This window comes from Rhincodon typus, chromosome 2 (genome assembly GCF_021869965.1).
Source record: "Rhincodon typus isolate 14 chromosome 2, sRhiTyp1.1, whole genome shotgun sequence".
Classification (NCBI taxonomy): Eukaryota; Metazoa; Chordata; class Chondrichthyes; order Orectolobiformes; family Rhincodontidae; genus Rhincodon; species Rhincodon typus.
The window spans coordinates 127238275-127261245 of NC_063333.1; the positions used below are offsets into that span (position 1 = coordinate 127238275).

The 22971-nt window shown below is 40.9% G+C and overlaps 1 protein-coding gene across 2 annotated transcripts in view; it reads left to right on the plus strand.

Moving 5' to 3' along the window:
- ctnnd2a (catenin (cadherin-associated protein), delta 2a) overlaps positions 1 to 22971 on the plus strand; it is a 459985-nt gene that overhangs the window by 330275 nt on the left and 106739 nt on the right. For both annotated transcript variants that reach the window (XM_048615969.1, XM_048615976.1), the window contains one exon: positions 15283 to 15466. In XM_048615969.1, the coding sequence (XP_048471926.1) occupies positions 15283 to 15466 (184 nt within the window). The remainder of the gene's footprint in view (positions 1 to 15282; positions 15467 to 22971) is intronic.

Genomic DNA, 22971 nt, shown 5'->3' on the forward strand with positions numbered 1-22971 from the left:
TGCAAGCCCGGAGCATGTAGAAGTATGTAACAAGATTGTTAAATAATAACTTACATTTCAAAGCTCAGTGAAATATGACTCGTTTAGATGGATGCTTAATCCTCTCAGATGTGAAGACACAGCTGGGTAAGTATCTGGGGGACATTTTTGCTGATTGTGCTAATGATCAGTAAGTCCATGTACAATTGCATAGTGTAATATGTTAACAGATAGAAAAAGATCCTTGTAACGTGATGCCTTTCACAATCTCAGGGCATCCCAATATGCTTTGCAGCCATGGACGTGCCTGTCCAATGCAATCACTGCTGCAATGTAGGAAACACATGATTATCCCATTTCGATGAAATGTCCCTTTGATCACTAGAAGTCTGTTTTCTGCTGGATCAGGTTCTCAACAACCAAAAGATCTATTACTGTTTGAGAATTTATATGAGGCTTATGTAACTTTAAATAATATCATTACCACTCCTGTTTCAAGTTAGATGAAAGCACAAGAAAGTCTGCTTATCACCCCCATCTGACTGCGTGTCGTGGTTGCAGGGTCCCTTCGCTTTCTGTGAAAGAACCAATTCTTCAAAATGAACTAGTTTCAAGAAGTATGTGGAAAGCAGCTGGTGTTAGATTTGGAGCTGGAAGTGTTGGAAATTTCATTGCAGAACCCAGGCATTGCAAAGTATGTTCCAGTACATCGTTCCGACACTCCAGGGTTCCATTTAGCATAAGTAATGCCACACAGACGTTATGCGAACTGCTTCTTCTCTGAAGTGACGAGTATCAATAAGCATCTGATAGTACAGAAAACTATCACCAGAGCATTCTGTTTGGCCTGCACCAGGTTTTTATCCTGAAATAGTCCGTAATTATAATCGCACTTATGAAACCATAATAAAACCGAGTCATTTAAAATTGATATTGAGTAGACAAATTGAAATTTCAAAACTGTTACCAGTTTATCCCAGGTTTGTCTGAGCTAATCTATCCCCTGTACAAGTGATCCTGAAGTTTCTTTGAATGAAGAACTGATTTTCAATTCAGGAGCAAATATATCTTCATGTCTGTGCACTCTGTTTGCCAGTTCATCCGAACTGTTCTTGTAAAACTACAAGCAACAACTCTCCATTATACTGGCCTAATCTTTTAAGTGGCAAAAGGCATAACACTTACAGAACACAGGCACATGTCATGTGATCAGACATTGCGTGGTTGACAGTCATGTGCTCAAACCTTCAGAAACCAAAGTTGTTCAGCTTCTGGCCCCACCCCTATTACTGGATATAATTTGCTATTTGAAACATTTACAATATCAGGATGGCATTCCTTTACCACTGGGGCATATTTTTTACATGATGACAACATTAATTTTCATTTGGATAGCATCCTGATAGTAATTAGTAACTCCAAGGCACATCACAGGATTGTCATAAGATATGATACTTGCAGGTGAGGTAATGGCCTGGTGGTATTATCACTGGACCAGTAACCTGGAGATCCAAGTAATGTTCCGGGGACCTGGGTTCAAACCCCACCATAGTAGACTGTGGGAATTGAATTCAATAAAAACATGGAATTAAAAGTCTAATAATAATTATAAATCAAAACCAAGGAACTGCAGATATTGGAAATCTGAAACAAGAAAAGAAATTGCTGGAGAAAAACTCAGCAGGTCTGGCAGCATTTGTGGAGAGAAATCAGAGTTAATTTCCAGAGGAAGGGTCAGCAGACCCAAAACGTTAACTCTGAAATCTCTCCACAGATGCTGCCAGACCTACTGAGCTTTTCCAGCGATTTGTGTTTTTGTTCATGATTACAAATCGATTGTCAGGAAAAACTCATCTGGTTCACTAATATCATTTGGGGAAGGAAATTGCCATCCTTAACTGATGTGTCCTACACGTGACTCCAGACTCACAACAATGTGGTTGATTCTCAGTTGCTGTCTAGGCAATTAGGGATGAGCAATAAATGTTGGCCTATCCAGTGATGCCCACACTCTATGAATGAGTAAAAGAAAAAGCCATGTTAGTGTCTAGAATAGGAGGCATAGATATTAAGTAGATCGTTAAAGGAGGAGAGGGAGGTAAAGGGATAGAAATGTCGAGGAAGGGATTTTTGTGACTTATGACCTTAGCAGCTAAAGCCATAATCGGATAGGACAAGGTGTCAGAATTGGAAGAGCTCAGAGATGTTGGATGGTTACAGCACTCCAAATGGGATTACAGAGAGAGGAGGGCTGTGAAGGAATTTGAAAACAAGGATCGGAATTTTGAAATTGAAACTTGGCAGAGATGCCGCTGTTGATGGTCAGTGATCACAGGGCAATGACTGAGTGGGATTTCACTGCAGATCAGTTGCTGTAATTTGCATCTGAGCTTGAGATGCCTTTACATCATATTCGCCCTGAACAGCATAGTCCTGGGTGACTGACAAAGGCAAACTACAGAACATGTAACTGTTGAAGTGAGTGTAAAAGAAGCAATCCATTTCCTAGCTACAGGTCTATGTTTCTAGTCCGTTATGTGTCCCTCTGTCTGGTACTTTGATTAAGGACGGCGATTACAACTCAGCTTGGCTCATTTTGATCCTTACCTTGTGAAAGAAAAATCAATGGGTTTTTATATATTGGAAATACAAGTGTCACGAGCTTATTAAAGCATCACTTTTGTTTTATCTTGCACACTGCCTAGCAGCAGCAAGATTTCATTCCATGGCATCACTGCCTACCCTCAGCTCACAGTTTACTTGGTAATGTTTGAATGAGTAAGCAGTAGCAATATCCTGATATTATCCTTTGTGCTCATACTATTGACTGCAGAATTGGGTAAAAGCTGAAGCTTATCCCTTAAACCATGCTGTCGACAGTATTAGGTAGTAGGGAGACATCAGACAAGGGTGTCACCTGGTCTGAGTTTATGTTAGGGGTTCACCAAGGAAAAGAGTTTAGAAGGAGGTCGATATGCAAAATTTAGGATCCAAAATGATTTAAATAACCAGTCAAAATGCTGTATGGATTTTGTATGTTAGTCTGAAGGTCAAACAACAGAAAACAGCACGGCTGTATTAAACCACCCTGCTTAAGTAAGCCTCCATAAGTATCTCTCCTTTGTCATTCTCACATTAACCTCTTCACTATAGTAATAGGCCTGCAATTCAGCAGTTGAAAGTTCAAATTCTACTGCAGCAAGTTAGGAACTTCAGGAAACTTGTAATTTGTGGGCTACCTGACCAGATTATTTGTTCAATAATGCCCTTCAAGGAAGGAGACCTGTCTTTCTTATCCAGTCTAGCATACACATGACTCTAGTCCCCTACCACATGGATCATTCTTAATGACCTGAGGACACTGAGAGATGAACAGCCTCTGAGATCATGGTTTGGCAGACCTTTGGGGATTCCACTTTGCTGTCCAAGTATTTGTAAGGAGTAGGAACATCCAGAACATCCACACGTTGAAGTCAAGCCATTCTGTTCTCCTGTTTCCTATTCCAAACATCCCGGGGGAGATTCATTTGGGAAGCCTGCTCCTATTTGTAATGGTATTAGTGGCAGGAAAAAGGCAGAATTGATGCAAAGGCTTATGAAAATGATGCCAACTGAAAAATGAAGTTTCATGGATTTTTCTTTTGCCTGTGTTTTAATATGATGCTTCAACCTCTTTGATGTAGCCATGGGACATAAAATAGCTGAAGATTTGGCTGTCACCTGGAAAGACAAAAACTTTAGAATGGTAGCAGAGAGATATCTACACTGGTCAAATTTGCAGCAGTCAATGCATTACAGAAAGGACCAATGAAACAAATCTCCATTTCAGATTTCAGTGCAAAGATTATTCAATCAAATGCTTGAGCATTTGGTTGTGCTAATGGCCAGTTACATTTATCAGAGTTAATGTCAATGATGGTAAAGTAATTCATCTCCTAAACTGAGCTTTCACTTATTCAAAGTTTACTCCTTCAAATTAAGCAAGGAAAATAAGGTCCTTGGAGTTCGTGGTTGTTGAACACGGTCCTCCAAATCAATTCCAGTTACCATTTGTGGGTTTATATAATTTTCTTACAATTTCGAATCCCTTATATGGTTGTGAATATTAACATTCTTTGCTCCTTTATCACTTCATTGGCTTCCATGCTCGAACATTTAGAGTCATAGCGTTGTACAGCATGGAAACAGACCCTTCAGTCCAACTCATCCATGCCGCTCAGATAGCCTAAATGAATCTAGTCCCACTTGCTAGCATTTGGTACCCATATCCCACTAAACCCTTCCAATTCATTCACCCACCCACCTGCCTTTTAAATGTTGTAATTGTACCAGCCTCCACCACTTCCTCTGGCAGCTTATTCCATACAGGCACCACCCTCTGTGTGAAAAAGTTGCCATTTAAATCCTTTTTAAATCTCTCCCCTCTCACCTTAAACCTATGCCCTATAGTTTTGAACTCCCCACCCTGGACTAAAAGCCTTTGCTATTCACCGTATCCAGGCCCCTCATGATTTTATAAACATCTGTAAGGTCACCCCTCAGCCTCTGACGCTCCAGGGAAGATAGCCCCAGTCTATTCAGCCTCTCCCTATTGTTCAAACCCTCAAACCCTGGCAACGTCCTTGTAAATCTTTTCTGAATCCTTTCAAGTTTCATAACATCCTTCCTATAGCAGGGAGACCAGAGTTGAATGCAGTACTCCAAAAGTGGCCTAACCAATGTCCTGTACAGCTGCAACATGACCTCCCTACTCCTATACTCAATGCACTGACCAATAGAGGCAAGCATATCAAACACCTTCTTCACTATCCTGTCTACCTACAACTCCATTTTCAAGGAACTATGAACCTTCATTCCAAAGTTCAGCAACATTCCCCAGGACCTTAGCATTAAGTGTATATGTCCTGCCCTGATTTGCCTTTCAGCACATCACATTTATATAAATTAAACTCCATCTGCCACTCCTTGGCCCATTGGCCCATCTGAACAAGGTCCCACTGTATTCTGAGGTAACATTCTTTTCTGTCTATTACACCACTAATTCTGGTGTCATCTACAAAATTACTAACCATACCTCCTATGTTCCCATCCAAATCATTTACATAAATGATAGAAAGCAGGGGACCCAGCACCGATCCTTGTGGCATACCACTGGTCACAGGCCTATAGTCTGAAAAGCAACCCTCCACCACCACCCTCTGTCTTCTACCTTCGATCCACTTCTGCATCCAAATGACTAATTCTCGCTGTATTCCATGTGACCTAACCTTACTAACCAGACAATCATGAGGAACCTTGTCAAAAGCCTTACTGAATTCAATACAGATCACGTCCTCTGCTCTGTCATCATGAATCCTCTTCATTACTTCTTCAAAAACTCAATCAAGATAGTGAAACACAATTTCCCACTCAGAAAGCCATATTGATTATCTCTAATCAGTCCTTGGCTTTCCAAATACTTGTAAATCCTGCCCCTTAGGATCCCTTCCAACAACTTGACCATCACCAATGTCAAGCTCACTTACCTGTCCTTCCCTGGCTTTTCCTTACCACTTTTCTTAAATAGTGGTACCATATTAGCCAACCTCCAGTCTTGCAGCACCTCACCTCTGGCTATCAATGTTTTCCAGCATTTCAACAGAGAAAGCAGATTCCCAAGGGTTCCTTGCTGTTCAGCAAATGATATATTAACTCTTTCCCATCAATTTTCCTTATCTGAACATCAAAGTGGTTCTTACATTGCTTCTGTACAACTATGAAGCATGGACAACCTACCAGTGTCACACAAAGCAATGAGTTGGATTCTACTTCACTGCTTAAGATATATATTTGTAATGTCAATTGGACAGGACAAAATTCCTAACAGTGAAGTTCTTGCATGGTACATAACAGGCATGGAGAAACTCATCAGCACTCAGCTTCACTGCCCTTTGCTTCATATACAAGATTCCTATGTGTCAAAGGTGGTAATATACAGACAGCTGACCATGGGAATCTTCATTATAGGATGTTGTGAACTTAGATCAATGACATTCTGAAAGCCAATTTCAGAGCCTGTATGATGGATCCCAGTGCATTGGAAAAAGACCACTCTGGGTGCATGCAAATTGAGAAGTCTCTGTCATCAAGCAATCCCTGCATTAGAAGGGGCAAGCTGCAAAATCAGTGTCTCCATACAGAGGTGATATTTGAATCTGCAAATGGGACTAGTTCAGTTTAGAAAACCTGGTTGGTACGGACATGTTGGGCTGGAGGGTCTGTTTCTCTGCTGTATGTGAAACAGCTCCACAGAGGCCGTTATCCCGTCACCAATTCACACTTTATTTACACGTGGCACAGCCTCATCAGAGTCAACACATCTCTGACACTCCTCTTTTTATCTGTCAGCCAGAGTCCCTTATTGGGCTGGGTTAACAGCCCCAATCAGGGAACTCATGTTCTTTGTGGTCCAGCTGGCTGACCTCATTACTATCACTATTGTATGACTCTATAACTCTATCAAGATATGGTTTCACAACATGTCTCAGGTACCAATCTAGATGGCGAACAGGCTCTTTGTTGAACACAAAATCGATGAAGTGACTTGAGAATCAGTCATCAAACCCAAACTCCCTAACTCTGCCCCCTTGTTGACTTCAGTGCATCTGTGTGATTAACACTGTGTATCATGTATTGTGGGCCCAGCTCACCAAATGGACTGCAGCAGTTCAAGAAGCCAGCTCAACACCACCTTCTCTAGGGCAATTAAGGATGAGCAATAAATGTGGGCCCAGTCAGTGAAGCCTACATCCTCTGAAAAAATAATATTTTTAAAAAATTATTATGTTGGGTGCTTGCTGCAGTTCAGTTGGTTGTACCCTTTCCTTTAATTTCGAAGGCTGTAGGTTTACATCCTTGAACACATTCTCTGGCTGAGGTTCCAAAGCAGCACTAATGTATGGGAGGTGCTGTGTTTCAGATGGATTAATAAACTCTTTGCCCTTTCAGGTGGGCAGAAAAGAATCCACACTGCTTTGAAAAAGTGCGGAAGTGTTCACCCTCAGTGAACTGGCCATTAATTGACCCTTAACCAACAACACTAGAAAGAAAGCAAATTAACTGGTGGTTTAACTTGTTGTTTGTGCTGCCTTGCTGCCTGCAAATGGGCTGCCATGGTTCCCGTATTACAGTTCAAAAGTTCTTCATTGGCTGTAAATCATTTTGAGTTGCCTTGTGTGGTCAGAGGTGCTGTGTGCAAGTCCATATTTCGTTATGCTTCTATCTTGTCTGTTCTTTAACCAGTTTATACATAATTTGCTTTTGATCTCCATCGATATTATTATCCGTTGTGTAACAAATGGTATTTTTAAGGTCAATTTTCTGTAAGTGCAAACTTATCAAGAACACCTCTCCTGAAACCACAGATCCTCCAGCACTGTATTCAGTTATCAATATTATGTATGATTTTAATTAGGTGCTGCTTCCAGCTACCCAAGTGCACAATGGAACGTAGGAACATGAAACATAAAAGCAGTAGGAGGATAATCAGACTCTCCACCATTTAGTTGCAGTGTAACTGATCTGTATCTGAACTTCATCTACCTGCCTTCATTCTGTATCCATTAATACCCTTGCTTAAAAAATGTCTGTCAATCTTAGTATTTAAAATACTCAAATACTTTGGAAAATGAAGAATTCTGCATTTTCAATCAATACACCTCATTCATACTGAAAACATAAAAGCCTAGTCCATGCAATCTGGTCTCATAGTTTAACGTTTTTAGCTCCAATATCATTCTGATGAATTGGTGATGTAATTCTTCCAAGATCAAAATCTCTTTCCTATGGTGCAGTGCTCAAAGCTGAATGAATACTTCACATAGGGTCGAGCCAGAACTCCGTGCATCTTTCACATAACTTCCACCCGTTTCATTCAAACCTTCTTGAGATAAGGGCCAACATTCCATTATCCTTTTAATTTTGGGGAAGTTTGTCCACTAGATTTCAATGACTTTTGTTCTTGGACATCCAAGTCTCTCTACTCCTAAAGAGACTGTAGCATCTTACCATTTATGAGATCCTCTAATCCATCTTTATTAGGTCCAGTGTGGATCATCTCACACTTTTGTACATTAAACTCCATCTGTAACAATTTTGCCCACTCACTTCATTTATCAATGGCCCCTCGCAACTTTCTGTCTACACTATGTACTCTGCCACCTAATTTAGTCACATCAGCAAACTTGCATATATTCAAGTTCCTTTATTCCTCCATCATAACTATGGTGAAAAGTTGAGGCCCCAGTAGGGGTAGGGTAGGGGAGGAAGGATTCACCAGTTAACGTTCTGCCAATTAAGTATTTGTCCTTTCTTTTAGTGGTTCATGGGATGTGTGCAGTGCAGGATAGGCCAGCATTTATTGCCCATCCCTCAGTGCCATTGAGAAACTGATGGTGAGATGCTGCAGTCCATGTAATGTTCACTCAACCACCGTGTTGTAAGGAATGGATACAGCAGCAGTGAAAGAACGGCAATACAGTTCTAAATCAGAATTGTGTGTGGTTTGGAGGGTCATTTGCAAGTGATGGTCTTCCCCCATGCGTCTACTACCTTTCTCCTTCTAATCAACAAAGACTACAGGTTTTGAAGGTGCAGTCGGAGGAGTCTTGGTGAGATACTGCAGTGCATCTTGTATATTATCTATTATACATACTGTACCACAGTGCATTTGTGGTGAAGTGAATGAATGTTAAAAATGTTGAATGGGGGAATGGCCCTACTTTCTCTCTGCTGTCTTGTAACCAATTTCCTGGCTTGTCTCCCAATTTGTGTACCTTCATTTTTGTGAACAGTCAGCGCAAATGTTGAATATTTTCTTTTCGAGGGCTCCTCTTGATAGTTTCTCACGGGCCACATTTTGATTATTAGGGGCTGATTTTTGATTTTTAGGGACTCCTTTTACATTTACACTAACTTTTTTTCTGCAATGTTGCACTCACTCACTCATTACCTCCAGCATTTGTATTGTCATTTTTAGCATTTTCTTCTTTGAAAAGATACGAGCAAACAATTACATGCATATATATTTAATGTCATTTAACATGAAATTCATTAATAAGATGCTTTGTTCACATATTTTACATTAATGTCCCAACTCCTAGCCGTATACACACGTGTCCCTCTTCCCAAATCAATACCCCTTACTGACCCATCGTGGGATCTACCAGTCCAACCCTTCACAATGCACTGCCAACTCAGGCCTAGTGCAGACAGTTAAGTAGTATATCAAATACTATCAGTTTTTCTTAATATTAACAGGCACCATAATGTTAATGCTTGATAATGCTCAACATACAATTATGAGAAAACAAAGCATAATTTTTAAAACATTTGTAAGATAAAAAAGGTTCAATAAGTTGCAGCCTCAGAGGAAAATGAGGACGAAGCAGATTTGTTGGTGACATTTGTTGCTTTGGATGAAGGTAAATGTAGCACAATTCCACGAATGACCTTTAAGTCATCTATTTTTTAAGATATAGGAGGCAAATTAAACAATGCATCCCTCAAGTCCCAAGAGCATAAATCCAAGCAACATCGGGTGGAATATCAAACAGCTCCATAAGGCCCCCTCTGACAATGTGAAACTTGAACTCAGCACCCACTGAGGGAGGTAGTGACTTCATGATGTTATCACTGGATTGTTAATCCAGAGACCTGGGTAATGTTCTAGGAACTAGGATTCAAATCCTGCCATTGGCAGATGGTGGAATTTGAGTTTTTAATTAAAGAAACTCTTAAGAGTGTAATGATGAAACTGTTGCCAATTGTTGGTACAACCCATCTGGTTCACTAATGTCCTTCATTGAAGGAAATCTGCTGTCCTTATCTGGTATGACTTACATATGACTCCAGAACCATAGCAATGTGGTTTGACTCTTAACAGCCCTCTGGGCAACTAGCCAATAAATGCTGGCCTAGCCAGTGATGCTTACTTCCCGTTCATGATTTTTAAAATAAAATCTTCCCCACCACTACCTGGCAGACACCCAGGGCCGCCTTAAACACTCCCAACCCCACATCCACTACCTGACCAGCTGAAATGTAGGGTCAACTTCCACCCACCAAAGCTGGACACGCCCTCCCCCAACCTCCTGAAACTTGGGGCCCACCAAAACTGCCACTCCCCAAACTGGCTGAAAATCATGGGGGTGGGGTTTGGGGCAGGGTATAATCCACCAACCTCTCGCCCTGGACTGTCTAAAACTCACATCTATCCCCAGTGGGCTCACTCAAACAGGTTGATCTCTAGCTCCCCCTCAGGCCTGCTTTGGGCAGGCAGTCTGCTTCAAGCTCAGGGACCTGCAAGATTAGCTGCTCCAATCACAGCCTCTCTCCATCCTGCCCTTGCCGATCCACCAATCTTACATTCTGTTTCTTAACGAGCAGGAGGGAGGGAACCTGTGATTGGAGGAGCATGGGAAAGCGAGGGCTATGATTGGAGGAGTCATTCTTCACACATTCTGTGTCCCCTGCAAATGGGGTGACTTTTCTCTGGTCGCTCTGTGATTGAATTTTTCCAGGTGTTTTGAGACCTCAAGGGTGAATTTGCGAGCCACTGTGGGTTGATATGATGTATAAACTCATCGATTGCCTCAGCAATGAGAGTGCAAGTGGAGTATTTTGCACAGTTATATGATGTCAAATTCAATTCTGCAATGCCACTTCAATCAGTGCAACATCAATATGCCTCCAAGGAACGATCAATCCTCCTAGCTGCCTCCTGCATGCGTTGCAAGGTATCAGATAACAGGCATTGTTCATTCTGAAGTATCTCTCACTTACGCCCAAAGAGCTTGAATATACACCATCATAACAGTACTGTTGTATTGTGTGCCATCGCTTGACATTGATTCAAAATCAGTCAGGCCTGTATGTAATTTTAAGATAATTACATGACACTAGGACATGTGATGTTCCAGTACGAATGTCTCCTTGCCTTCAATCACTGTTTCTGTGTTATTGGGTCAAGTTGTCAGTAGGCTATATGCGAGTGCAACATACAGTTACATCAGTAAGCAAACGGCAACAATTGCAGTCATCAACAAGTTACTTAATGCTCAAATACAAAAATTGGCCGGGGCACCTGCAGAGAATACATTCCTGACTCATACGTGAAATAAAAAGCATTAGGAAGGCCCTTTAATGAGGCTATTTAACAGGCCAATCAACGCGAGGTAACTTACTTGTGCTCAGGCTTCACTATGGTAAATTGAAAGAAACACGGTGCTTGTTAAGATGAGCCACAAGCAGTGCCTCAAGTGTTGGGTTGTGTCACCTGTTTGACAAATTCCTGGAATGTCTACCCAGGATGAGGATGATCTTGTCAGTGACTGTGAAAATTTCAGCTAATTTCTTCCAGGTAGCAAGAGTGTTATTGACATTAAAAACTGAAAGAACTGCGATGCTGTAAATCAGAAACAAAATTAGAAATTGCTGAAAAAGCTCAGCAGGGTCTGGCAGCAACTCAGAATAGTTCTGAGCAAGTGTCACTCAACTAAATCTGATTTCTCTCCACAGATGCTGCCATACGTGCTGAGTTTTTACAGCAATTTCTGTTTGTGTGTGTTATTCACATTTTCTTTCAATTTGCTGTCCATAGCAGTATCTGGGGGTTAAAAGAGATGCTCAGGGAACTCCACTGTCGTCTCCCTGAAGAGGATAACCCAGCATCAGTGTGCACCTGGGTTCTTCAGGATAATGGGCTTCTGAAGACTGAAATTGTAGCCATGCAACGTTGTGTTAATGTTATTTCTACTGGGCTGTTCCCATCTGATGAGGGCCGAGAAAACCTGGTGCTTAATGCTGAGGAGGGAATGACCTCTGTTTGATAGTCAATGTGAACCCTAAAATTATGAAACAAAGTCTTAAATTAGATCTAATCTCCAGTTGACACTTGGTAAAAATCCTGCCTTTAGAGGACACTTTATTTCTACTTTCAAAGCCATTTCCGAGAAAGAGATCCAGTCTTCCAGCAGTTTCAGACTTTAGTTATCGACTCAAGGATTAAAGGGTGCATTGCAGTGCTTGAAAATGTCCGATTCATTTAAATCTCAACAGCTCAGTTCTGTAAACCTCGGCTAATTTAAAACAACTAATGCACAAAGAAAGAAAGACTTGCAGTTATGTTTTGCAGCCATTGATGTACTTTTTGGAGCTTATTCACTGTTGTTGTTTACGAAACAAGACAGCCCATTTGCACACTGTAAACTCACACAAACGATTGTTTGAGACTGACCCATTAATCTTTTCTCATGATGTCAGTTAAGGGATTGGTCAGGGTAAATTCGCCTGATCTTCTCCGAAATAATGGTGTGGGATCTTTTAAGACCACCTGAATGGGGAGACAAGTCTACTGACTCATCAGAAAGACACTATCACTGCCAGAGCAACGATATACGGGCAGCGCCAGCCCAGATCATTCTAAGTCTCTGGAGTGGGACGGGGACCCACAACTTCTTTGCACACAGAGTGCTACAAATTCAGTGACAGGCAAAGTAATGTTCCACACAAACCCAAAATCAGAGGGAGTCAGTCCAAATAACACACACGTGCAGATATAATTAACAAAAGTTAAAATATTGCAGCCTTAAAAATACCTGGTTAATTACAAGTCACATTCTTATTCCTTTAGCATGCTTATAACTCCTCTGAATACACAACTGAGTAAAATGGATTCCTGCTGACGAACTGGAGATTGTGATAATTTTGCAATTGATGTTAACTAAAGTTCGGATCACAAAGGGCAAACACTACAGGAGCTGTGCATAATGACTGTAAAAGGGATGAATATAGGAATTAAGATCAGGATTGGATCTCTCAGTCTCTACACCCTGCTCCAGCATTTAATAACATAATGGCCAGTCTGATTGTGGTCTCAACTCCATGTTGGTACCGACCCTGATGACATGCAAGTCCCTTGGCAGGGTCCATTTGCCTCCACCTTAAAAATATGCAGTGACTCTGCCTCCACTACTCTCTGGAAAAGAGAGGTCGACAGCCTCATAACCCCCTGAGAGAGAAAAAAAATTCTCCTTATCTCCATCTTCAGTTCAGACCCCTGATTGTTAATCTGTGCCCCTTAATTCTAGTCTGTCCCCTACGAGGAAACACCCTTTTAACAATCCACCCTGTCAAGTACCTCTCAGCATCTTATGTTTCATAAAGATCATTTCTTATTCTCCTAAATTCCAATCGATACAAGCCCAACCTTTCCTCATATGGTAAATCCCCAACATCCCAGGTATTAGTCGAGTGAACCTTCTCCAAACTGTATTGTATTCTTTCCTAAATAAGGCATCCAAACCTATATGGTATTCTAAATGTGATCTCACTGATGTCCTGCGCAAGTGCAGCAAAACATCTCCACTTTCATACTTTGTTCCCCTTGCAATAAACAGATTAAGCCACTGCAAGTCAGCAGCTCCATACACTGCAGTTCCACAGAGAAATTCAAAGAGTAAAGCATTGCAGTCTGCCTTGGTGGACTAAGGGAAATCTTCCTTGTGCTCCTCTTCCTGTTTTAATCAAAACTTTTTCTTTGATCTGAACCTGATCATGTATTTTCTGATTAGAGACAAAAAGAACTGCAGATGTTGGAATCCAAGGTAGACAAGCAGGAGGCTGGAAGAACACAGCAAGCCAGACTAGAAGTCCTGAAGAAGGGTAATACCCAAATGTTGACTGTTCCTTTCCTCCAGATGCTGCCTGGTTTGCCGTGTTCTGCCAGCCTGCTATATATTTTCTAATGTTTGCAAATTAACTCAGCTGACACCTATTTGGCCATTATGAAATTATGACTTAATTGAATGGAATAAGGTCTGGGATAAGGAGTCTCTTTTGACATTTTCTTTTCTAACTTTCTTTTTTTTGCTGGACTGGGTATGATTAACTAAAGGCCCTTTACATAACAACAATTAAATCTTTGTTTTCTGTCTCGGAGCTGACTCAAACCCTTCCTTTTCTTCCTGTTTACCTTATACTCCTCATTGCCAGGCAACCTTCGCCTGTTCAATTGAGTCATAATGTCAGACCAAATTCATGGTGGAATCTGTTGCTTTATGTTCAAGGACAAATTGTTCAATGATTTTTTTCTACATTAGATTTGGCCACCATGGTGACTGGTTTAAAATGTATGTCACCCATAAGCAGCTGAATTAGTAGATAGAGGGATGGAGCCCTTAATTAGATTGCATAGGTAATCAACCTTACGGCATACACTGTACTGTCATTTGTCAGGAACGTGCATTAGCAAGTAGCTAACTATATTGTTTCTGTTCAATCAATGACAGGAAGAAAATGGGCTCAAAAGCAAAGTTTCTCTTCTTCAGAGTTTATAAATTTAAGCAAATCCCAGACCAGGCAAAATATTTACAATCAAATATAACAAGGTCCCTTGAGATGATGGTTCTTTGAGTTAAATCCAGATCAAATTGAAGTCAGTGTTCCAATTTGTCTTTCTATATACCTTTCAGATTGTAAATTATAAATATACATGTTCTTATAAAGCTGCTGAATGTCTCTAAGCTATAAAATATTTATATCTATGACCAATAGGTAACTATTATTATTCATCAATGAGCTGAAAATGACTTCACTTTGCATTATATTAGCTGTCGCATTCATAATTACTTTGTATCTCCTTTCCAAGGTTGTCGTACCTGCTTTCAATTAAACATCAATGTGCCATGTCTATCGGTATAGAATCATACTACACAGAAGGTGGTTGCTGGGACCAACTTGCCAATGCCATCTTTTTGAACGCTAATGAAATAATCTCATTCTGCTGCTCTTTCCCTATTCTGCTAAGTTTTTTTTTTACTTTTGATACATATTATGTACATATAATACATATCCAACTCCCCTTTGAATATTATTATTGAATATGTTCCAACAAACCATTCAGCCAGTGTATTCCACATCATAGCATGCTAAGTTTCAAAAGGAATATCTCCATGTAAGGTACCATATGTGGTCTTTCTCTCAGCTTCAAGCCTGATCAGCAGTTGGTGTTTTCCCTGAGTGTGATCCACTGAAGTATTTCTGTAGGAAAAAAAGACAAATGCAGAGAATTCTGTTGTTATACTGCTTCTAATGTTCTTAAAGAAATGCATGATAACTTTTTTGTTTACACCTCTGAACTTTTGCTGCAGTATAAAGTAAGCATTAGAAGTACAATGAGGTTTTCAGCTTTATATTGCATAATCCATTCCCAAACACCTTTCCCTTGACCAACATATTAATATCTTTACATCTTTCTTTTTGAAGGTGTTTTGTGGAACCTGTCGTCATGCGATGCACTGAAGATGCCAATTATCCAGGATGCACTTGTGGTGCTTACCAATGCGATCATCATCCCACACTCAGGTTGGGATATTTCTCCTCACCAGGAAGACCGAAAAATTCAGCTCCACACATCAATGGTCTTACGGAATGCAACTGGGTGCTTAAGGTCAGTTGTCACAAAGTTCAACCTGTTATGATGAGGGCAAAAGATTACCTCTGTCTGTTGTACAGTTTAAAATTTTGACTGTAACAAATGTTATTGGATGTAGAAGTATCTGTTCTAATTACCGTGACATGCTTTCTCACGCAAAAGCTTGGGTCTATCACCAATCATTTGCAGTTTTTGTGGCGAAGCATTTAGGGAACAGTGACCATAATTCTGTAATTTTCAGTTATTTTTGGATAAGGGCAAGAGTAGCCTCGAGTGAAAGTATTAACTTGGGAGCAGGCCAATGACCATGATATTAGGCAGGAACTGCAGAATGCAGATTAAGGGCAGCTATTTGAGAGCAAATCCACATCTAACATGGGAATCTTTTTAAAAAAAACAGTTGGTTAGAGTTCAGAACCAGCATGTTCCTGTGAAATTGAAGGATAAGGATGGCAAGATTTGAGAACTTTGGATGGCAAGAGAAATTGAGAACTTAGTAAGAAAGAAAAAGGAGTCATACGTAAGGCTTAGGAAACTGAAGATAGACAGAGCCCTCGAAGAATACAAAAATAGCAGGGAAATATCTCAAACAAGGACTAAAAGAGGCCCTGAAATGTTTTTGGTAAGCAGGAATAAGTAAAGTGCTAAAGCATTTTATATATGTGTGTATAAGAGCAAGAGTGTAGCTAGGGAAAAGGTTAGGTCCACTCAAGGACAAAGGAGAGAATTCATGCATGGAGCCGTAGGAAGTGGGTGAGGTCTTTAATGGATACTTTACATCAGTATTCACAAAGGAGAAGGACATGGTGGATGGTGAATCTCAGGAGGGGTATGTTGATATTCTGGAGCATGCCAATACAAAAAAGGAGGAAGTGTTGAGTGTTTTGAAAAGCATTAAGGTAGACGAGTCCCCAAGACCTGATGGAATCTATTCCAGAAGAGGCAAGGGAGGAAATTTCTCGGGCATTGTATGAAATGTTTGTATCCTCTTTAGTTACAGGAGAGGTCGCAGAGCACTGGAGAATAACCTGTGTTGTTCCTTTGTTTAAAAAGGGGCAATCCAGGAAATTGCTGGCCAGTGCATCTTACGTCAGTGGTAGGGAATTTATTGGAGAAGATTCTTAGGGATAGGATTTATTCACATTCGTAAAAATCCAGACTCATTAGTGATAGGCAGCTTGGCTTTGTTTGTAGAAAACCTTTGAGTTTTTTGAGGAAGTGACAAAGATGATTGATGAGGGCAGGGCGGTAGATGTTCTTTATTAGGACTTCTGCAAGACATTTATCAAGGTCCCTCATGGCAGGTTGATACAAAAGGTGAAATCACATGGGATTCGCAATGAGCTGGTAAGATGGATACAGAACTGGCTTAGTCATAGAAGACAGAGAATAGCAGTGGAAGGGTGTTTTTCAGGTTGGAGATCTGTGACCAGTGGTGTTCCACAGGGGTCTCTGCTGGGATCTCTGTTGTTTGTAATATATATAAATGATTTGGAGGAGAATGTAGGTGGCCCGATCAGTAAGTTTGTGGATGACACAAAGCTTGGGGAAGCTACGAGTAGTGAGGATTGCCAGAGAATGCAGCAGGACTCAGATTGGTGAGAGACTTGTGGGGAGAAATGGCAGATGGAGTTTAATCCAGACAAATGCATGGTGATGCATTTTGGGAAATCTATTGCAGAAGGGAAGTATATAGTAAATGGCAGAACCCTTAATAGCATCAATTTACAGAGGGATTGAGGCATACAGTCGACAGTTCCCTGAAAATGACAGCACAAATAGATAAGGCAGTCAAGAAGGCATATGTCATCCTTGCCTTCATTGGTCAGGGTATTGAGTATAAAAAAAGGCAAGTCATGTTACAGCTGTGTATACCTTTAGTTTGGTCACATTTGGAATATTGCATACAGGTCTGGTTACCACTTCACCAGAATGATGTGGAGGCTTTGGAGAGGGTACAGAATGATTTACCAGGATATTGCCTGGTTTGGAGGGCATTAGCTATGAGGAAGATTGGCTCATTGTCTAATAAGTTCGATGAATGAGTGAAAATGCCACAGGAAATGTCACTATTATTCATATAATACAAAATACCTCGTGCACACGACACAAGCAACAGCTGAAATTGACGGATCCTGCAATTTGAAATTCTCTCTTCTCATTAGGGTCATTATCACACTTCTAATGAACAGTCACGTTTTGATTCATTTCCTATTTCCCCTTTTTAATATTTACACTGCTCATGGGTTTCTGTCCTTTCCTATTGGGATACGGCTGCCTCCCAACAATAAGGTATCTATCATGTGCTGGCATACTTCCTACTTGCAACTCGAACAACACTCAAGAAGCTCATCAGCAAAAGAGAAAGCAGCCTACAATTACCACTTTAAGATTCACTTGCTCAATGATAATGAACACTGTCAAAAGTATGTATCATCTAAAAAGCACTGCAGAAACATGCTGCAGCTCCTTCAAGAGCTACCAAACCTACAGTTTCTACCATCTAGAAAGAGAAGAGGAGCAGATGCATGGAAACACTGCAATCTACAAGTTCCTCTCCATGACACATACTGTCCTGACTTGTAACAATGCCACTCCTCGGAAAATCGCCTCAATCTCATACAGATTGCCGCTCCAGCCCTATTTGATGAAAAAAGGGAGACCCACATTTCTGAGAGGAGATTTCAGTCAGGGCACTTTCAGAAAAGTGGAGGTGTACTTCCATTCTGGTAGGACAGAACTGTTGTTGAGTCGTACAGCATGGAAACAGAGTCTTCAGTTCCACTAGTCCACACTGACCACTTTCCAAAACTAAACGAGTCCCACTTGCTTGTGTTTGGCCAATATCGCTCCAAGCCTTTCCTATTCATGTACTTATCCAAATGTCTTTTAATTGTTGTAACTGTACCTTCATTCACCATTTCGCGGTGGCTCAGTGGTTAGCACTTCTGCCTCACTGTGCCAGGGACCCGGGTTCAATCCCACCCTCAGGTGACTGTCTGTGTGGAGTTTGCACATTCTCTCTGTGTCTGCATGGGTTTCCTCTGGGTGCTCCAGTTTCCTTCCACAGTCCAAAGATGTGCAGGCTCGGTGGATTGGCCATGGTCAATTGCACATAGTGTCCAGGGATATGCAGGTTAGCTGAATTAGCTGTGGGAAATACAGTGTTACAAGGATAGGGTAGGGGGGTGAATCTGGGTGGGATGCTCTTCGGAGAGTCAGTGTGGACTTGTTGATCTGAATGGCCTGTTTCCACACTGGAGGGATTCTATGATGATGATGACTTCCTCTGGCAGTTCATTCCATACGTGAACCACTCTCTGTGTAAAAATGTTGCCCCTCATGTCCTTTTTAAAACTTTCTCCTCTCGCCTTAAAAATATGCCCCTAGTTTGAACTCCCCCACCTTAGGTAAAAGACCCTTGCTATTTACCTTATCTGTGCCCCTCATGATGTTATAAACCTCTATAAGGTCACCTCTCAACCTCCACCACCCCAGTGTGGAATGTCCCAGCCTATCCAACCTATTTTGACAAATCAAACCCTCCACTCCTGACAACATCCTGGTAAATCTTTTCTGAACCCTCTCAAATTTAATAATATCCTTCCTATAACTGGGAGACCAGAACTGCACACAGTTCTCTAGAACAGGCCTCACCAATGTCCTGTACAACCTCAACATGACATCCCAACTCATATACTCAATGGTCTGAGCAATGAAGGCAAGCATGCCAAACACCCTGTCTCCCTGTGACACAAATTTCAAAGAATTATGTACTTGAACCCTTCGATCCCTCTGTTCTACAACACTACCAGGGCCCTACCATTACCTGTATAAGACTAGCCCTTGTTTGTTTTACCAAAATGCTATACCTCACATTTATCCAAATTAAACTCCATCTGTCACTCTTCAGCACATTGACCCAATTGATCAAGATCTCTTTGAAATCTTAAGTAACCTTCATCACTGTCCATTATACCATCAATTTTGGTGTCATCCACAAACTTACTATTGCTGCCTCCTATATCCTCATCGAAATCGTTTATAGAAATGACAAACAGAAATGGATCCAGCCCCGATCCCCACAGATCACCGCTTGTCACAAGCCTCCAGTCCGAAAAACAACCCTCCACCACCACCCTCTGTCTCCTATTGTCAAGGTAATTTTGTATCCAATTGGCAAACTCACCCTTAGTCTCATGTGATCTCACTTTACTGATTAGTCTAGCATGCGGAATCTTGTCAAAGGCTTTACTAAAGTCCACTCTGCCATCATTAATCTTTTTAGTTACTTCTTCAAAAAAACATAATCAAGTTTGTGAGACAATTTCCTCACACAAAACCATGCTGACTATCCTTAATCAGGCCTTGAATCTCCAAATGTATATAAATCCTATCTTTCAGAATCACCTCCAACAGCTTACCCACCACTGATGTCAGGCTCACAGGTCTGTCGTTCCCAGGCTTCTCCTTACAGCCTTTCTTAAATCAAGGTGACACGTTAGCCACCCTCCAGTCCTCGGGCACCTCACTCATGGTTATAGATGATACAAATATTTCTGCAAGGGGCCTCGCAATTTCTTCCCTAACTTCCAACAACGTCCCGGGATACACTGGGTCAGATCCTGAAGATTTATCCATCTTTGTGTTTTCTAAGACCTCCAGCCCTTCCTCTTCTGTAATGCGAACTGTCAAAGGAAGGAAAACCACCCTCCCTTTTGACAACAGTTAGCTGCCGCATTCTGATCTTTAAAGGCCATGACAGCGACCTTGATAGCTGCTGTCAAAAGGTAAGCACATGAGGTAAGTGTAATGTTAGTGTGCTGGGAGGGTGGGGTGCCAGCTGGATGAAGTGCCAGCTGTGTAAGTGTAGGGTGCCATGGAGCTTGAAGCCAGATGAGCATGGAGTAGGGTGCCAAGTAAGTAGTGTGCCAGCTAGGTAGGGTGCCAACAGTGTAGGAGTAGTATGCCAGGTTTAGAATGCCAGCAAGGTAGAGGATAGGGTGCCAAGTGGGGAGGTGGGGAGAGGAAGGTGGCAAGCGGCTCAGGTGAATGATTCAGTATTTAGGTTAAATCAGGTTAGTCAGAGGCATCTGGTCCAGTTGGGTGGCTGTGGAGAGGATGGGTATTGGGTCCAAATTTGGCCCAAAAAATGTCAAATCAATACCCTCAAAGTTAATCGTGACACAAAATTTCTTTGCTAAACAACTACACCTGCCTTTACCCCTTTTAGGTGCTCTTCAAAACCTACCTCCCTGACCAAGCTTTTGGTCATCTTTCCCAATAGCTCCATGTTTGTCACATTTTTGTTCTGTAACTTATTTACAAAGCACTTTGAAATATTTAACTAAGTTAAAGGTGTTACATAATTGAAAGTTGTTGTTGCTTGAATACATTTACGTCATATGAAAGATGAAAAGGCAGATTGCTCTCTGTCTTAATTCAGGTGAAATGCACTGAGGGGCTCAGAAAGGATGAAAGGCCCATAATCAGGCCTGCCTGCCTTTCCGTGCTGAATGCATGGACAGTAAATCGGACAAGGCCTTAATAATAGCGTCCTTTCCATCTGATATGTGCCCAAGAGATCTGTTAGCATCGAGAGGACCTCCCACCTCAAGTGTTTTCTCTAAATGTAAAATCTGAAAAACTATAGCTGCATTTATATAAACCTATTTAAATAGGTGTCATGCTACAAATTAAATATGCTAAATAAAATATGCAGTGCTACAAAGAAGCAAAAACATAAAATTTCTAGATAGGCTACCTGCAGATGTAATCTAATTTGTGGTGGGACTGGTGATTTGGTAATCCTTATCATTTGTATTCCGTGTAATACCTCCTGTGTCTAGATTTTATTTCTAACAATCTGTATTCGACTGTCTGTCAGTTACTGCAAATCAGCTGCAGATTCTCATGATAAATGTGCAGTAATTAATCTTGCCTGTTGACCTCTCAATATGGAGGTCATCATCCATCTTCTACATGGAATGTTTTCACCACTGTTCCCAACAAATGCAGAAATACACCCTCAAGCATGACAGAAACTCCAGACTGATGTCAAGGTTAAAATTGCACCTTCAGATTTAGTAAAACCAATTCCATCGTACCCTCTTTGTACGAGATACGTTCATACCCTTTGGGCGAATCATTTTGCAAAGAGTGCAGTGCTGTTCTCGAATACGTCCTTCAGAAGTTGGTGAAAACTTAAGAAATCACCTCTGACAGTTATTGTTTGTGTTGAAGTTAACCTCTCCTGCTCTTAGGCTGCTTTCTGTGGTGTGACTGGCAACCATTGTACCAATGATTCCATGGCATTAAGCAACAAAATACATTTTAGAACATGCCACACATGGCACACATTCCAGCAAATCTCCCCGACAAATAGCACATCTAAGATCATTGCCAATAAAGCAGAAGAAAAGGTCAACATTCCATTTGCTTTCTCCCTATTACCCACTGAACTGGGATACAATCTTTGTGTGAATGATGCACAAAAGCATCCACATCCTTCTGTGCTGCAGCTTTCTACAGTCTCTCTATTTAATTAATATTCAGCTCCTCTCTTTTTCCCATGAAGCTATAAAACCTCACCTTTTCCACGTTATATTTAAAGCAGCTCTTACAGTCCATAGTTATATTATTTGTCTGTTTGCGCTTACAGCTTATTTTTGCCTGCTTTATTTATATTTGTCATCTTTGGTTGATTGTTAATACTTCCCAATCTTTTGGTTTAATAGTAACCTTCAACAATTGTTTTTTCTTTCAATTTGATATAATCCTTAACTTTCCTGGTTAACCATGGTCAGTTTATCCCCTTTCTAATTTCCTTTTTCCTTACTGGGGTGCAGCTTTCTTTGAGTCAAAAACTATTTTCTTAAACATCTACCATTGTTCCTCAACCATGTTTTCTGCTAAATTTCTTTCCCAGTCCACTTCAGACAATCTGCCCTAATGCCTTTGTAATTACCTTTATTTAAGTTTAGCACAGTTGATTCTAGCCCAAATTTCTCACCCTCAAACTGAATGTTAAATTCTACCATGTAGCGGTCACTGTTGCCTCGAGGATCTCTTACTCTTAAGATTATTTATTAAACCTGCCTCATACATATTACCAGATCCAAAATAGCTTGATCCATGTTTAGGTCCATAATGTATTGAACATAGAACATAGAATAGTACAGCACAGTACAGGCCCTTCCACCCTCGATGTTGTGCCGACCTATTATCCTACTAAGATCAATCTACCCTGCATACCCTACATTTTACTATCCTCCATGTGCCTATCCAAGAGTTGCTTAAAAGTCTGTAAAGTATATGACTAAAAGTCTCTGAAGTATTGTGCTGGGAAAATGTCCCAAATTCACTCTATGAATTCTTTCTCGTGGATACCTCTGCCGATTGGATTTTCCCAATCTGTATGAAGATTATAATTATCTGTGATTAACATTCCACTTCTTTTAACATGCCCTCATCTGATGATTTATTCTCAGTCCTACAGTATATTTACAGCTTGGGAGTAT